Raw genomic sequence first — 17,098 nt, 5'->3', positions numbered from 1 at the left:
TGTTTGTAATGTATGGCTGCAGAAACGGCATTTCGTTTGGACCTCAAGGGGTCCAAATGACAATTAAATTGAATCTTGAATCTCTTGAATCTTGAAGTAATCAGGTTAGCTGTTCAATAGTTCTCGGCCACCAGGCTTGTGTATTTTGGAGTACTAATTCTTCCACAGAGTAGATTTGAGAAGAGTCGGCGCTTCAGTGTGCCATCCATTTGTAGTTGATCAGAACAAGGCCAAAGAGCAGGGTAGAAAAAATTATAGAAGGGTAAAAATGTCAAAGATTAGAGGGCGTAGCTTTAAGGTGAGAGGAGTAAAATTGAAAGGCTTTGTGCGTTTTTTTACACGGAGGTGGTGAGTGCCTTGAACGCGCTTCCGGAGGTGGTGTGGAGGCAGATACAATAGTGGTGTTTAAGACACTTTTAGATAGGCACATGGAAATGCAGGGAATGGAGGGAGACACAAAATGCTGGAGTAACTCAGCGGGTGAGGCAGCATCTCTGGACAGACGGAATGGGCGACGTTTCGGGTCGAGACCCTTCTTCAGACTGATGTCAGGGGAGGGGGCAGGACCAAGATAGAATGTAGTCGGAGACAGTAAATGGAGGGATATGGATTATGTGCTGGAAAATTTAATTTAATTTGTTTAACTTGGCATCTTATTCGATACAGATATTGTGGGCCAAAGGGCCATTTCAGAAGGTCATATTATAGGAGGAGAATTAGGCCATTCGGCCCATCAAGTCTACTCCGCCATTCAGTCATAGCTGATCTATCTTTCCCTCCCAACCCCATTCTCCTGCCTTCTCCCCATAACCCCTGACACCCGTACTGATCAAGAATCTATCAATCTTTGCTTTAAAAATATCCATTGACAGCCTCCGCAGCCACTCAATCCAGGCCTTTCACTATTCAGTGAGTTTTTGTGCTGTACTGTTCTATGTTCAAAACCACATCCATGTTTACAATCCTGATCCATTTACCCTTTACCTTAATGTCTGATACGATTATATGTGATCAGGATTCTTTGAGGGAGCAGCCTACTGATCGACTAATTCAATACAGATTACTGATCTATCTTTCCCTCTCAACCCCATTCTCATGGCTTCTCTTGATATCCCTTGACACCTGTACTAATCCAGAATCTATCAAACGCTGCCTTAAAAGTATCCATTGACTTGGACTCTACAGCCTTCTGTGGCAATGACTTCCACTGATTCACCTCCCTTTGATGAAATAAATTCTTCATCTCCTTCCTAAAGGTACATCCTTTTATTCTAAGACTATGAGCCTCTCGTCCTAGACTCTCCCACCAGTGGAAACAGCCTCTCCACATCCACAATATCCAGGCCTTCCACTATTCGGTAAGTTTCAATGAGATCCCCCTCATCCTTCTAAACTCCAGCAAGTACAGGCCCAGTGGCATCAGACTTTCATCATACATTAACCCAATCATTCCTGCGATAATTATCATAAACCTCCTCTGGACCCTCCACAGAGCCAGCACATCCTCAGATATGGGGCCCAAAATTGCTCACAGTACTCAACACTAGTTGAGATGAGAGTTTTATAATAAATTAGGCCCCATAGTGAAATTTAGATTGGAATGATAAATCATATACCTAGATGAATGTTAGAAACAGAACAACAGCAAGTTTAATTTGTGTAGGATCCTTCATTTCATAAAATACCTCAAGGTGTTTCACAGGAGAAATATCAAACCAAATGTTGACACCAAGCTTCAATAGATTAAGGGTGTTGGTGGAGGCAGGAACAAGAAATAGACAGGGACTAAATGAGCAGATGGGGGATAACACCAGTCCTGCCTCATTTGTTGGCAGTCTCTTATTTCATTGGGTGTGTGACCATGAGTGAAATGTTTGGGGTGGAAGATTGCAACCTTCACGTGGTCCGCCCTGTTTCGACTAATGCAATCAACTCGACTTGCACAAATGGGAGATCAAATAGAACAAGTTGTCCAACAACTTTAGGCTGTGCACGCCACACGAAAGAAGAAGTGGAATGGTTCTGTTTCACATTGCTCCTCTCCTCAGAGTAGGAATGCAGGAGTTCAGAATTGAGTGGTTGATGGAGCAAAGATGGACCATCGTTACACAGCTGAAACTGCCTGACAGCAACAAATGTAGACACAGAGTGCTGGAGTAACTCAGCGGGTCAGGCAGCATCTGTGGAGAACATGGAGAGGTGACGTTTCACAGAGTTCTGGAGTAACTCAGCGGGTCAGGCAACTTTTCTGGAGAACATAGATAGGCGACGATTCGCAGAGTGCTGAAGTAACTCAGTGGCTCAGACAGCATCTCTGGAGAACATGGATTGGTGACGTTTCGGGTCGGGACCCTATTTGATATCAACAAGTCCTTAACTTGTGAATGTGTTGCAAATGGAATTAGTTTGGATTACTTTAGTTCAACTCTGGGTGATCAAAGGGGATTTTCCACCCAAACATGGCAGTTGTTCAGAACAAATTATTCCAATATGTTTGGTCCGTGGAATGGAAATAATATGCACAGACACACAGACGTATTAAAGTTGGACTGAAGGTATGTTGCCAGGGCAATGTGAACAGAGATTAATTTTGCATGTGCTTTTCTTGAACTGTAAATGGTCAAGTCTTTCCTAGGAGCCAAATTGTGATTTGAAACAAAAAAGTATTTATTGCCAGGGCTAAAACCTGTTGCCTCATTGAGTTGAAGTAAATATAAAGCCTTTTAGATCTGTAAACCATCCCTCCACTGGTACTCCCATGAAAAACCCATCTAGAAACGAGAGATTTACTGACTGATATGATGTGCATTTTTATGAATCGCTGAACAGCTGTGTACCGTGAGCTGCCCAACTATCTGTGAGGGGAAAGGTTCAAGAGGAAAGCACATCAGTGCCTCTCTCGAACCTCTACAGGTGCACAGTGGAGAGCATGCTGACCGGTTGCATCGTGGGACTGCTTGGGACGGCAATCTGAACGTCCAGGAGCAGAAAAGGCTGCAAAAAGTTGTAACCACTGCCCAGTCCATCATCGGTTCTGACCTCCCTACCATCGAGGGGAGCTATCGCAGTCGCTGCCTCAAAAAGGCTGGCAGCATCATCAAGGACCCACACCATCCTGGCCACACACTCATCTCTCCGCTGCCACCAGGTAGAAGGTACAGGAGCCTGAAATCTGCAACATCCAGGTTCAGGAACAGCTGCTTCCCCACAGCCATCAGACTATTAAACACAACTTCAAACAAACTATGAACTATAACAACCTATTGCACTTTATCTGTTTACTCATGTGTGTGTGTATATATATATTCTATGGTATATGGACACACTGATCTGATCGGTATTTATGACTACAATATCTTGTTATCTGCAGCAATGCAAGAGTTTCATTGTCCTATCTGGGACAATAAACTTTTTTGACTCTTAACGACTTAAGGAGGAACCTTGGGAGCAATTCTTTGCACTCAGAGGGTAGAGTTCCGACTTTTAAAAGCCATTTGGACAGATATATGAATATGAAGGGTTTAAAGGGTGATGAGCCAAATGGAATGAGCCCAGTATGACAACTTGGTGGGCCGAGGGGCAAGGTTCCATGTATTACACGTGGCATGTATTACATGTGGCACCTTTTACATGTATTACATGTGGCACCGTTACCCGTCATAGCTTTGCGTTGGTTTTAGTTTTAGAGTTAGAGGTGCCAAGTGTAGATTGGCTCACAATATATATGGTGTACAATTTTGGTTGCCAAATTATAGGAAAGATGTCAACAAAATAGAGAGAGTACAGAGGAGATTTACTAGAATTGCCTGGGTTTCAGCAACTAAGTTACAGAGAAAGGTTGAACAAGTTAGGGCTTTATTCTTTGGAGTGCAGAAGGTTAAGCGGGGACTTGATAGAGGTCTTTAAAATTATGAGAGGGATAGACAGAGTTGACGTGGATAAGCTTTTTCCATTGAGAGTAGGGAAGATTCAAACAAGAGGACACGATTTGAGAATGAAGGGACAAAAGTTTAGGGGTAACACGAGAGGGAACTTCTTTACTCGGAGAGTGGTAGCTGTGTGGAATGAGCTTCCAGTGGAAGTGGTGGAGGCAGGTTCGATTTTATCATTTAACAATAAATTGGATAGGTATATGGACGGGAAAGGAATGGAGTGTTATGGTCTGAGTGCAGGTAGATGGGACTAGGTGTGAGTAAGTGTTCGGCACGGACTTGTAGGGCGGAGATGGCCTGTTCATTGGCTATATTTAAGAGGGAGTTAGATGTGGCCCTTGTGGCTAAGGGGATCAGGGGGTATGGAGAGAAGGCAGGTACGGGATACTGAGTTGGATGATCAGCCATGATCATATTGAATGGCGGTGCAGGCTCGAAGGGCCGAATGGCCTACTCCTGCACCTAATTTCTATGTTTCTATGTTTCCGTGCTGTAATTGTTATATGGTTATATAAGAAACCATATCATCTGTCATGAGCTGGGTTACTCCAGCATTTTGTGTCTATCTTCGATTTAAACCAGCATCTGCAGTTCTATCCTATTAATTTGTAAAATGTTGTTTTCCTTGCAGAAGGGAGCAAACAAAACTCCAGTGGCGGCGATATGTCTGGTCGGACTTGTCACCATGGCATTCATCTTTATTGGACAAATGAATGTTCTTGCCCCAATAGTCACCATCAACTTCATGTTGACTTACAGCGTTATAGACTACTCCTACTTCTCTGTCTGTATGAGCGGTGATATTCAGCAGAATGAAAAAAACAGAAACCAAGCCAATGCCAAAACTTGTAAATCGGCTCAAACGTCGAACTCGGATGGTCCACTCAAATATGGTGCTGATGGGTCGGTGAGAGGCCAAACAAATGGCTCCTTGCTCGAGTTCACCAAGGACATGAACCAGATCTTTCACGGCAGGGTAGAAGAGATGAAAATGAACGAGGGGACAGAACGGAGTGGGAATCACCCGTCCGTGCGGTTGAAGAATGTGAGGAAAGCCGCAAAACTTTCCCTGCAGGACAGCTTCATGTTGGACTCGGACAATTCATTCGCAACACGTCGAGAGAGCAGCAGTCAGGGCTCTGGGCACGAGCATGCAGGCGACCTGTCAGAACAAGACACAGGAGATTCTCAGCCTCTCCATCATCCTCCCACAGCACAAACCATGGACAACCAACACCAACTCGACAACGACATAGTCGAGTCCACAGGAGGACAAAGCCTTTCTGACACGGATGATTCAACTGTATCTTGTGGATATGGTAATTGCTTTTGGGAATAGTTACTTCTGCAGCTCAGGATGAGGTCAAAATAATCTTGGTTCAGGAAGATTGGATGTGCCCTTGGGCCCCCTGCAATAGATATGATCATTTGATTTTAGTTCTAAAATTATTCCAAGATTAAGTTATGGACAGAGACTATTGCTCATTGAGTAATTATTGTAAATGTCTACTTGTATGAGTCAGGATTTAGTGGGTAAGAAGGAACTGCAGATGCTGGTTTAAACCGAAGAAGGGTCTCGACGCAAAACATCACCTATTCCTTTTCCCCAGAGATGCTGCCTGGCCCGCTGAGTTACTCCAGCACTTTGTGTCCTTTTAGTGTTATCCTAATAGGCGATATCCTTGACATAACAGCTCCCATTGCTGTTCAGTTTGTCCACACACACCATGTATACATTGGACAATATCTTGGGCGAGGTAAACATTGGAAGACTTTTACACTAGCGGCAGGAGAGCAAAGAGATACCAATGTGGTTATGTGTAGGAAGGAACTGCAGATGCTGGTTTAAACCGAAGATACACACAAAACGCTGGAGGAACTCAGTGGGTCAGACAGCATCTCTGGAGAAAAGGAATAGGTGACGTTTCCGGTCGACACCCTTCCGCAGACCCGAAGGATCTTTGTGGATTGAAGAAGTGGCCTTCTTCAGAAGAAGGGTCTCCAACCGAAACGCCACCTATTCCTTTGCTCAAGAGATGCTGTCTGAGCCGCTGAGTTACTCCAGCACTTTGTGTCTACATCCAATGTGGTGATGTTTTGGAAATTGTGTTTCTGACAATAAATGAGGCATGGTTTTGTGAACTATTTGATAAACTAAGCATTTTGTTTAAGAAAGAATTGCAGATGCTGGAAAAATCGAAGGTAGACAAAAATGCTGGAGAAACTCAGTGGGCGAGGCAGCATCTATGGAGTGAAGGAAATAGGTGACGTTTCGGGTCGAGACCCTTCTTCAGACGGATCACCTACTTTCTGTTGAAAATGAAATAATGGCTTCTGACTTTTCTCTCCTAATTGGTATTAGACATTTTATAAAAGCTTCACTGAGGTTAATTTGTGCTGCATATTAGTGATGACCTCTTGATTATTGTCTTTGTGTAATTCTCCATTCACAGGTTCCATTGAAAGACAAAAGTCTCAGGAAGCAGAAATTTACAAAATGCCAAGGTCACTTTATTCCAGATTCTGCAATCGTTGGCTCTCGTTCATCGGTGTAAGTAACCACATTTATTGTGCACTGATAATAACTTGCACAAATTCCTGTTTATGATGGTCGATGCATCAAAGTCTCCAGAGAATGGGAGCTCACTTGCCGAATGTTGATGCAGTTACAAAGTCAGCAATTTCTATCCCCCTTGGAACTGGGTAATTGTTAGAGCAGCAAGGGAGGCCATTTGTCCCATCAGGTCTGTACTGGCTCTGAGTGGAGCAAGCCCGTCCCATTGCCTTACTCGAAGATGGACTCAAAATGCTGGAGTAACTCAGCGGGACAGGCAGCATCTCTGGAGAGAAGGAATGGGTGATGTTTCGGGTCGAGACCCTTCTTCAGACTCACCGTTGCCTTACTCTTTTAATTTGAACAGGACTACAATTAGCAGCAGATGCCTTCATCGAGGTGGGAGTGTCCACTGTGTGTGTGTGTGTGTGGGGGGGTGTGTGTGTCCACTGTGTGTGTGTGTGTGTGCCGTGTGGGTGTGTGTGTTCACTGTGTGTGTGGGGTGTTCACTGTGTGGGGTGTGTGGAGTGTTCACTGTGTGGTGTGTGTGTGTGTGTGTGTGGGTGTGTGTGTGGGTTTGTGGTGTGTGTTCACTGTGTGTGTGTGTGTTCACTGTGTGTGTGTGTGTGCATGTGCACTGTGTGTGGGCGTGTCTACTGTGTGTGTGTGTGTGTGTCACTGTGTGTGTGTCCACCGTGTGTGTGTGTGTCCACCGTGTGTGTGTGTGTGTCCACTGTGTGTGTGTGTGTGTGTGTGTGTGTGTCCACTGTGTGTGTGTGTGTGTGTGTGTGTGTGTGTGTGTGTGTGTGTGTGTGTGTGTTCACTGTGTGTGTGTGTGTGTGTGTGTGTGTGTGTGGGAGTGTTCTGTGTGTGTGCGTGTGTGTCCTCTGTGTGTGTGTGTGTGTGTGTCGAGTGTGTGGTGTGTGCGTGTGTGTGTCAGTGTGTGTGTGTGGGTGTTGTCCACTGTGTGTGTGTGGTGTGTCACTGTGTGTGTGTGGGCGTGTTCACTGTGGGCATGTTCACTGTGTGTGGGTGTGTTCACTGTGTGTGGGTGTTCACTGTGTGTGTGTGGGAGTGTTCACTGTGTGTGTGTGGGCGTGTTCACTGTGTGTGTGTGGGCGTGTTCACTGTGTGTGTGTGGGCGTGTTCACTGTGGGCATGTGTCACTGTGTGTGGGCGTGTTCACTGTGTGTGTGGGGAGTGTTCACTGTGTGTGTGTGGGGAGTGTTCACTGTGTGTGTGTGTGTTCACTGTGTGTGTGTGTGTTCCACTGTGTGTGTGTGGGAGTGTTCACCGCGTGTGTGTGTGTGTGTCACCGTGTGTGTGTGTGTTCACCGTGTGTGTGTGTGGAGTGTTCACTGTGTGTGTGTGTGTGAGTGTGGTCACTGTGTGTGTGTGGGGTGTTCACTGTGTGTGGGAGTGTCCACCGGGTGTGTGTGTGTTCACCGTGTGTGTGGGAGTGTTCATGTGTGTGTGGGTGTGTCACTGTGTGTGGGAGTGTTTCACTGTGTGTGTGTGTGTTCACCGTGTGTGGGTGTGGAGTGTTCACTGTGTGTGGGCGTGTTCACTGTGTGTGTGTGTGTGGGAGTGTTCACTGTGTGTGTGGGTGTGGGCGTGTTCACTGTGTGTGTGTGTGTGGTCACCGTGTGTGGGTGTGGAGTGTTCACTGTGTGTGTGGGTGTGGGCGTGTTCACTGTGTGTGTGTGTGTGGGAGTGTTCAGTGTGTGTGGGCATGTTCACTGTGTGTGGGCGTGTTCACTGTGTGTGGGAGTGTTCACTGTGTGGGTGTGTGTGGGAGTGTTCACTAGTGTGGGTGTGGGAGTGTTCACTGTGTGTGTGTGTGGGAGTGTTCACTGTGTGTGGGTGTGGGCGTGTTCACTGTGTGTGTGTGGGAGTGTTCACTGTGTGTGTGTGTGTGTTCACTGTGTGTGTGTGTGGGTGTGTTCACTGTGTGTGGGCGTGTTCACTGTGTGTGTGTGTGTTCTCTGTGTGTGTGTGGGAGTGTTCACTGTGTGTGTGTGTGGGCGTGTTCACTGTGTGTGGGAGTGTTCACTGTGTGGGTGTGGGAGTGTTCACTGTGTGTGGGCGTGTTCACTGTGTGTGGTGTGTGGGAGTGTTCACTGTGTGTGGGAGTGTTCACTGTGTGGGTGTGGGAGTGTTCACTGTGTGTGGGGCGTGTTCACTGTGTGTGGGTGTGGGAGTGTTCACTGTGTGTGGGGATGTTCACTGTGTGTGGGCGTGTTCACTGTGTGTGGGCGTGTTCAATGTGTGTGGGAGTGTTCACTGTGTGTGTGTGGGAGTGTTCACTGTGTGTGTGTGTGGGCGTGTTCACTGTGTGTGTGTGTGGGAGTGTTCACCGCGTGTGTGTGTGGGAGTGTTCACCGTGTGTGTGTGTGTTCACCGTGTGTGTGGGAGCATTCACTGTGAGGGTGTGCGTGCGAGGTATACCAGGTGCCATTAGACATTTCAAATTGGACAGAGCTGGGAGGAAGTTACAAATTGTGTGTTTCCACACTAGGGCCAAGCTTGCCCAATTTAATCTACATGCACCATCCAGCCAAGAAGGATGGCAGGGCAGCCCAGCGGTGCAATGGTAGAGTTGCTGCCTCACAGCACCAGAGACCCGGGTTCAATTCTGACTGCAGGTTGCTGTCTGTATGGAGTTTGTACGTTCTCCCCGCGGGTTTTCTCCGGGTGCACTGGTTTCCTCCCGCATCCAAAAGAAATGCAGGTTTGTAGGTTGATTGGCTTCTGTAAATTGTAAATGTTTAGGATAATGTTAGTGTAGGAAGTGATCACTAGTCTGCATGGACACGGTGGGCCAAAGAAACTGTTTGCACGCTGTATCTCTAATTCTAAAGTCTGAACTTGTAATATGGTAGTTAGCATGAAATATAGTCCTGTTATAACTCAGTAATTGTGTGTGTGTTTGTGTGTGTGCGTGCGTGTGTGTGTGTGTGTGTGTAGGAGCGTGCGTGCATGTGTGTTTGTGTGTGCGTGGGTGTGTGCGTGCGTGAAGGTCTGTGTGTGTGAAGGTGAGTGTGTGTGCGTGTGTGTGTGAAGGTGTGTTTATGTGTGTAGGACCGTGCGTGCGTACATGTGTGTGTGTGTGTGTGTGTGTGTGTGAAGGTCTGTGTGTGTGTGAAGGTGTGTGTGTGTGAAGGAGTGTATCTGTGTGTGAGGGTGTGTTTGTGTGTGTGTGTAGGAGCGTGCGTGCGTGTGTGTGTGTGGAGGAGTGTGTGTGCGTGCGTGTGTTTGTGTGAGTGTGAAGGTGTGTGTGTGTGAAGGTGTGCTGTGGTGTGTGCGCGTGCGTGTGTGTGTGAAGGTGTGTTTGTGTAGGAGTGTGCCTATGTGCGTGTGTGTGTAGGAGCGTGCGTGCATGTGTGTGTGTGGGTGTGTGCGTGCATGTGTGTGTGTGTGCGTGCATGTGTGTGTGAAGGTGTATGTATCTATGTGCGTGTGTGTGTGTGAAGGTGTATGTGTCTATGTGCGTGTGTGTGCGTAGGTGTGTGTGTCTGTGTGTGTGTCTGTGTGTGTGTGTGTGTGTAGGTGTGTGTGTGATGGTGTGTGTGTGTGTGTGTGTAGGTGTGAAGGTCACAGAGAGATTACAGCCTGGGGTTACTGGGATTACGGGGCTTAGGGATTTCATCTGTGAGGTTGGATGTGAGAAGCAAGGTGATTCTCTTTCGTGAAAAGAAATTTGAAAGGAGATTTTCTGGGGGTCCCTAATATCAAGACCGATTCAAGGGAGGTAGATGAGAAAGGTGTTCCCACCAGCAGAAGACCCGGAGAACATGGATAGATGATGTTTCAGATGGGGAACCTTCTTCGGACACACTGAGTTGCTCCAGCACATTGTGTATTTTTTTGTTAAACAGCAGCTGCAGTTCCCCTGGTCCATATATAATGTGAAACTTGCTTACTATGTTCGTGCTGCATGCACATCAGGCTGTATATCGAGGAGGCACAGGGTGTGTACAAACAGGGTGGCACTATGGTGCAGTGGTAGAGATGCTGCCTCACAGCGCCAGAGACCCGTGTTCGATCCTGACGTTGGGTGCTGTCTGTGTGGAGTTTGCACGTTCTCCCTGTGACCGCGTCAGTTTCCTCGTCGTGCTTCGGTTTCCTCCCACATTCCAAGACATGCAGGTCTGGAGTTTAATTACAGATGCTAGGAGACTGCAAGGTGACTTGGATAGGCTGGGTGAGTGGGTAAATGTTTGGCAGATGCAGTATAATGTGGATAAATGTGAGGTTATCCATTTTGGTGGCAAAAACGGGAAAGCAGACTATTATCTAAATGGTGGCCGATTGGGAAAGGGGGAGATGCAGCGAGACCTGGGTGTCATGGTACACCAGTCATTGAAGGTAGGCATGCAGGTGCAGCAGGCAGTAAAGAAAGCAAATGGTATGTTAGCTTTCATTGCAAAAGGATTTGAGTATAGGAGCAGGGAGGTTCTACTGCAGTTGTACAGGGTCTTGGTGAGAACACACCTGGAGTATTGCGTACAGTTTTGGTCTCCAAATCTGAGGAAGGACATTATTGCCATAGAGGGAGTGCAGAGACGGTTCACCGGACTGATTCCTGGGATGTCAGGACTGTCTTATGAAGAAAGACTGGATAGACTTGGTTTATACTCTCTAGAATTTAGGAGATTGAGAGGGGATCTTATAGAAACTTACAAAATTCTTAAGGGGTTGGACAGGCTAGATGCAGGAAGATTGTTCCCGATGTTAGGGAAGTCCAGGACAAGGGGTCACAGCTTAAGGATAAGGGGGAAATCCTTTAAAACCGAGATGAGAAGAACTTTTTTCACACAGAGAGTGGTGAATCTCTGGAACTCTCTGCCACAGAGGGTAGTTGAGGCTAGTTCATTGGCTATATTTAAGAGGGAGTTAGATGTGGCCCTTGTGGCTAAGGGGATCAGGGGGTATGGAGAGAAGGCAGGTACGGGATACTGAGTTGGATGATCAGCCATGATCATATTGAATGGCGGTGCAGGCTCGAAGGGCCGAATGGCCTACTCCTGCACCTAATTTCTATGTTTCTATGTTAATTGGCTTCTGTAAATTGCCCCAAGTGTGTAGGGAATGGATGCGAAAGTGCGATAACATAGTACTAGTGTGTACAGTGGATCAATGGTTGGCATGGACTCAGCGGGCCAAAGGGCCTGTCTCCATAATGTATATCTAAACGTAAACTAAACTAAATATATTTGGAGAGAGCAAGAGTCTGGGACTGAATAGATTGTGGTACTGAAATGATTTAGACCCCATATGCCAATGACTTTAATTGGTGCTGAGACAGTTCCCTGACAACAGAAAACACTGATGATATGGAAATATTCATCACCTCTCACAGAGAGTGGCGAGTCTGTGGAATTCTCTGCCTCGGAGGGTGGTGGAGGCAGGTTCTCTGTTTACTTTCAAGAGAGAGTTAGATATCAATCTTAAAAATAGCGGAGTCAGGGGATATGGCGAGAAGGCAGGTATGGGGTACTGATTGGGGATGATCAGCCATGATCACATTGATTGGTGATGCTGGCTCGAAGGGCCGAATGGCCTACTCCTGCATCTATTATCTATTGTCTATTGTCTATTGAATGCTGTGAAAAATACCAAGATGCCCCCTGAGTAAAAAACTAGGCAAGTTCAAGTCAAAGTAATACCTTTTTTAACTGATTAATTATTTTTTTCCACAGACAATAGTATCTGTTCTAATCATGTTTATGATTCATTGGATTTATGCATTAATTAATATTGCTCTGGCATTATTAATCTACCTTTACATTGGACAAATGAGTCCCGGACTCCCTCTTGGTGAGTATGTTTAATAGACTGTATACATCATTGATGAAATATATTGACGATTTTTTAAATTTTTATTTTTTGACTTTCCCATGAAAATATGACAAAAGTTATGTTATCAGCTGTGCTGTCTGTATGGAAATTGTACCGTCTCCCCATGACCTGCGTGGGTTTTCTCTGAGATCTTCGGTTTCCTCCCACACTCCAAAGTCGTACAAGTTTGTAGGTTAATTGGCTTGGTATAAAATGTAAAATTGTCCCTAGTGTGTGTTATGGGCCTGTCGGACACCACTCAGGCGATTTTCTTTTTGGCGATTGTCATAGTCGCAGCAGGTCGCTGAAATACCGGCTACTGGACTAATGGACCTGTCCAACTTGGGCGACTGCCGGCAAATACGACATTGAAATTCACCAAAGTCAGCACCAGCGACAACCTACGTCACCTGGCGACAACCGACGACATCCTGGCGACTGTCTACGTTAACCTGGCGACAACCTATGACAGCACCTATGTCAAGCGACCGATGGCGCAATGGGCTAAGTGTTTGGCTGGCGACCGGAAGGTAGCCGGTTCGAATCCCGCTTGGAGTGCATACTGTCGTTGTGTCCTTGGGGCAAGACACTTCACCCACCTTTGCCTGTGTGTAAATGTAATGTAATTATGTGAAGCACTTTGGGGTCAATGCAAGTTGACTAAAAATGTGCTATATAAAAATAAGATTAAAAAAAAAGCTAAGCGCATTTGGCGTCAAACCCAAGGTTGCCATTGTTGCCGAATATGTTTCAACATATTGAAAATTTTTCGGTGACCAGAAAGACGCTACGACTCTTTGGGCGACTGAGGAGACTGCTCACGACCATACAGGTGACACCCCGGCAACCACCGGCGACCATGTGGCGACTGCATAGACTCCTGTAGTCGTCTAAAAAGTCGCCTAAGTGGGACAGGCCCACAAGGTGGTGTTAATGCGTGGGGATCGCTGGTCGGTGTGGACTCGATGGGCTGAAGGGCCTGTTTCCGCGCTGTATCTCTAAGCTAAACTAAACTAAAATTAAGTGCATAATATTTTTGCACCTCCATTTTGTTCACAATATTGGTCGCCTTTGCTCTGTCGGAATGAGGGGCCGGCTTTTGTTTTACCAAACTGCTGACACGGAACAATAGTTTTTGCTTCAAGCATGTAACTTGATTCATCTTCCAGAAAATCAAGATTTAAAATTGACCTACAATGTATAATGTTCAAGAAGGAACTGCAGATGCTAAAAAAATTGAAAGTAGACAAAAAATGCTGGAGAAACTCAGCGGGTGAGGCAGCATCTGTGGAGAAAAGGAGTAGGCGACGTTTCGGGTCGAGACCCTCCTACAGACTAAGCAAGGTCTCGTCCCGAAACGTCACCTACTCCTTTTCTCCATAGATGCTGCCTCCTCAACCGCTGAGTTTCTCTAGCATTTTTTGTCTACTTAGAATGTATAATTGCTTGTTACAATTGTGAAACTGCTGGTGGTAACAGTTGGTCTGTGGGGTACAATTCTAGTTTGTTTTGTTCTGTTAAATAATGGAAATAAAATCTTAACAAATGCACCTGTTTTAAAGTAAGTTAGAATCCGACTCGCACAATCTGTTGAGCACTACAGCTGGAAAATTTGACCCTGCCCTGTTACTGGGTAATATTCAGATGTACCCAACTTCCCCATATAACCCAATGCACCCCTGCCCCATATAACCCAATGTACTCAAATCTCTCATATAACCCGATGGTCTCATAGAACCCAATGTACCCACTGTCCCATATAACCCAATGTGCCCACTTTAATTGATATCTGGCGCCATGGAAAACATCTTGCCCAAGTGTATTAAGGTTAACACAGAAGCATCAAATGTCTATTTTCTGTGTAGGTGAATTTTCTGATAGGACTGGAATGATGAGGTTGGGTTTCACGGGACTCCCTGCAGTCACAGACAGGCTCTTTCATTCAGGGGTGACGAGGGTCACTCCAGCCGCAAGGACTTGCGAGCAGTCTCCTTTCCAAAAGTCCCTCCCTGAAGGTGCGATCTGATTATACTAACCAGGTTGGATTACCTGTTTCTTGGCTTTTTTTACAAAGAAAATAGACATTTGATGCTTTTATGTCAACCTTAATAAACTTGGGCAAGATGTTATCGATGGTACCAGGTATCAATTAAATTGGGCACATTGGGGTATATGGAACAGTGGGTGCATTGGGTTGTATGAGACCATTGGGTTATATGTGAACATTGGGTTAGATCAGATACTTGGGTACATTTGGGCTAGATCCAGAAAGGCTAATGCCCACGTGCCCAGTTTTCTAGTGTTGTTAAAAGCTGACCTTCCCACTACTACTTCCGGCACCATCTGTAAGCAGTTGGCGAAGTCTGTCTGCTGGATGTTGGCGTTGCAAGTTTGGTCGGATTGCCGTGGCTTTGATCCTCTGGATACAAAGGCCATCATTTCTGCCCAGGTGAGAATGCTACACCTGATGCTTTCTTGCCCCTCTCACCCACGTGGTCATTCCTGAGTGAGGTGGAAGTGCAGAGGGAAAAGGTGCACTTACTTTGAGATAGAGCTGCATTTTCAAATCTATCTTCAACTTAATCAGCGCTGCCCGTGATCCTGGCAACCGGTTCAAGCCTTGGTCTTTCAACAAGTGTCTCTTGAGTCAGCTGACGTTTTATATTTTGGTGATGGATTTGATCATCAATGCTCGCCTTAATTGAGAGCTAGTTTGCAGGTAAAGGAAAATAATCTATGATGTTTTTATACTTGGACAGTTGGGTTGGTGTTGTGCAGTTGGGGGAGGGTAGGGGAAGATCTCGTTCTTCTCAACACTTAATGTTGGGACTATTTCTCTAACTTCAAAGCATCAATTATTTTACATCAGTTTGATGACCCAGCAATGATCAGCATTTAACACCAACCCAATAAATGTAGTAATGCCGACCAATACCTGTAGTAATACTGATCCAGTAATTGTAGTAATACTGACCAATAATTAACAATACCAACCCAATAACTGTAGTAATACTGACTAATACCTGTAGTAATACTGACCCAGTAATTATAGTAATACTGACCAATAACTAGCAATACCAACCCAATAATTGCAGTAATACTGACTAATACCTAGTATACTGACCCAGTAATTGTAGTAATACTGACCAATAACTAGTGATACCAAGCTAATAACTGTAGTAATACTGACTTCCTAACTGTAGTAATACTGATCCAATAACCTGTAATACTGACTTAACAATTGCAATAACACTGAACCAAAGACCATGGTAATACTAACCAAATAATTGTAATAATATTTCTGGGAACAAACTTAGCTTTTATCATTGTTCAAGGCTTGGATTTTTAACAATGACACCTCTCATGCATTTGCAATGTTACCTAACTTGGTTGTTGTCTCCACAGGAGTAGCTCATAACTTCCACTTTTTCCGATGGATTCAGACAACCTTCCAGGATTGGGGAAGGTTTGTAATATTCCTTATGATTGTGGGACTAAGGGGTGCAGTAACTGAAACAACAGCCGAATGCTTAGTCCTTATTTACACCAAAATTAAACACCACGTTTTATGTTGCTAAACTATCCGTCCCGTGTTGGCCTCCACAGCCCTCTGCGGCAATGAGTTCCACAGATTAACTGCCCTCTGACTAAAGAAATTCCCCCTCATCTTTCTAAAAGAGCGCCCTTTAATTCTGAGGCTATGACCTCTGGTCCAAGACTCTCCCACCAGTAAGTGGCCACCAATGTGGGTGAATGGGATTCATGCTCCACTCTGCCTGAACTATTCTATACTCATGATCATCAGTACATCCGACAACGATGATTCTGTCCCTGAACATTTTCTCAGTGGCAGTAAATCACTTAATCTCTGTACAACTTCTCGTTTCCCTTCACCGCAGACCAATAGTTCTGTATCGGCTGGGGAATAAATTATACTTTAGCTTCATTAAGTTGCACGTTAAATTGATTAGCATTTAGGTTTTAATGCCATTTCCTGCAGGACTTTCCCATGTAGGGCTAATCCTGCACAGTGCTGTCGTCATCTATTAACTCTGAGTCTTTTGACAGTCCCAGCGTGGCCAGGCCGAACTCAAACACACTACAATTGCCTGGGATTCATTCGTCATAAAATTCATGTTGTTAACACCTTGGGTATCAACTATTTGTAGACTTCTATCAATTGTTAAAATAGGGTGGCACGGTGGCACAGAGGTAGAGTTGCTGCCTTACAGTGCTTGCAGCGCCGGGGACCTGAGTTCAATCCCAACTACGGGTGCTGTCTGTACGGAGTTTGTACCTTCTCCCTGTGACCGCGTGGGTTTTCTCCGGGATCTTCGGTTTCCTCCCACACTACAAAGATCTACAGGTTTGTAGGTTAATTGGATTGGTGTAGGTAAGATAGTGTTAATGTGCGGGGTCTGTTGTGAAGGGCCTGTTTCCGCGCTGTATCTCTAAACTAAACTAAACTAAATTTCACTGCGCTCTGATCAAAGCTATTTTTTGATTGTAGTTGCAATTTTCAAATAGCATCACCTAAAGTTTCAAAGGTATAGAAGGAGCTTAGTTAAACGATCAGGTTGTATTAATACAACAGCGGCCCTGGCATTTGCTGGGATATCAGCCTCCAGAACGTGCAACAGTCTTCCTGCTCTGACTCCCTCTGTTATGGTTTCTGAGTCACACTTTTCACATTAAAGACAGCCACTGTATAAACATTCATAATGGGATACATTGCCAAGCATTGTAACTAGTTAGTCTCTTTGTTTCAGTG

General features: G+C 45.4%; 1 protein-coding gene across 2 annotated transcripts in view; it reads left to right on the top strand.

Moving 5' to 3' along the window:
* slc12a8 (solute carrier family 12 member 8) overlaps nucleotides 1–17,098 on the top strand; it is a 75,569-nt gene that overhangs the window by 54,476 nt on the left and 3,995 nt on the right. For both annotated transcript variants that reach the window (XM_055637712.1, XM_055637711.1), the window contains 4 exons: nucleotides 4,564–5,251; nucleotides 6,386–6,483; nucleotides 12,189–12,306; nucleotides 15,733–15,793. In XM_055637712.1, the coding sequence (XP_055493687.1) occupies nucleotides 4,564–5,251; nucleotides 6,386–6,483; nucleotides 12,189–12,306; nucleotides 15,733–15,793 (965 nt within the window). The remainder of the gene's footprint in view (nucleotides 1–4,563; nucleotides 5,252–6,385; nucleotides 6,484–12,188; nucleotides 12,307–15,732; nucleotides 15,794–17,098) is intronic.

The sequence above is a fragment of the Leucoraja erinacea genome, chromosome 7 (assembly GCF_028641065.1).
Source record: "Leucoraja erinacea ecotype New England chromosome 7, Leri_hhj_1, whole genome shotgun sequence".
Lineage (NCBI taxonomy): Eukaryota > Metazoa > Chordata > Chondrichthyes > Rajiformes > Rajidae > Leucoraja > Leucoraja erinaceus.
Note: the sequence above shows the minus strand (reverse complement) of the source record. Positions and strands in the feature narration are given on the sequence as shown.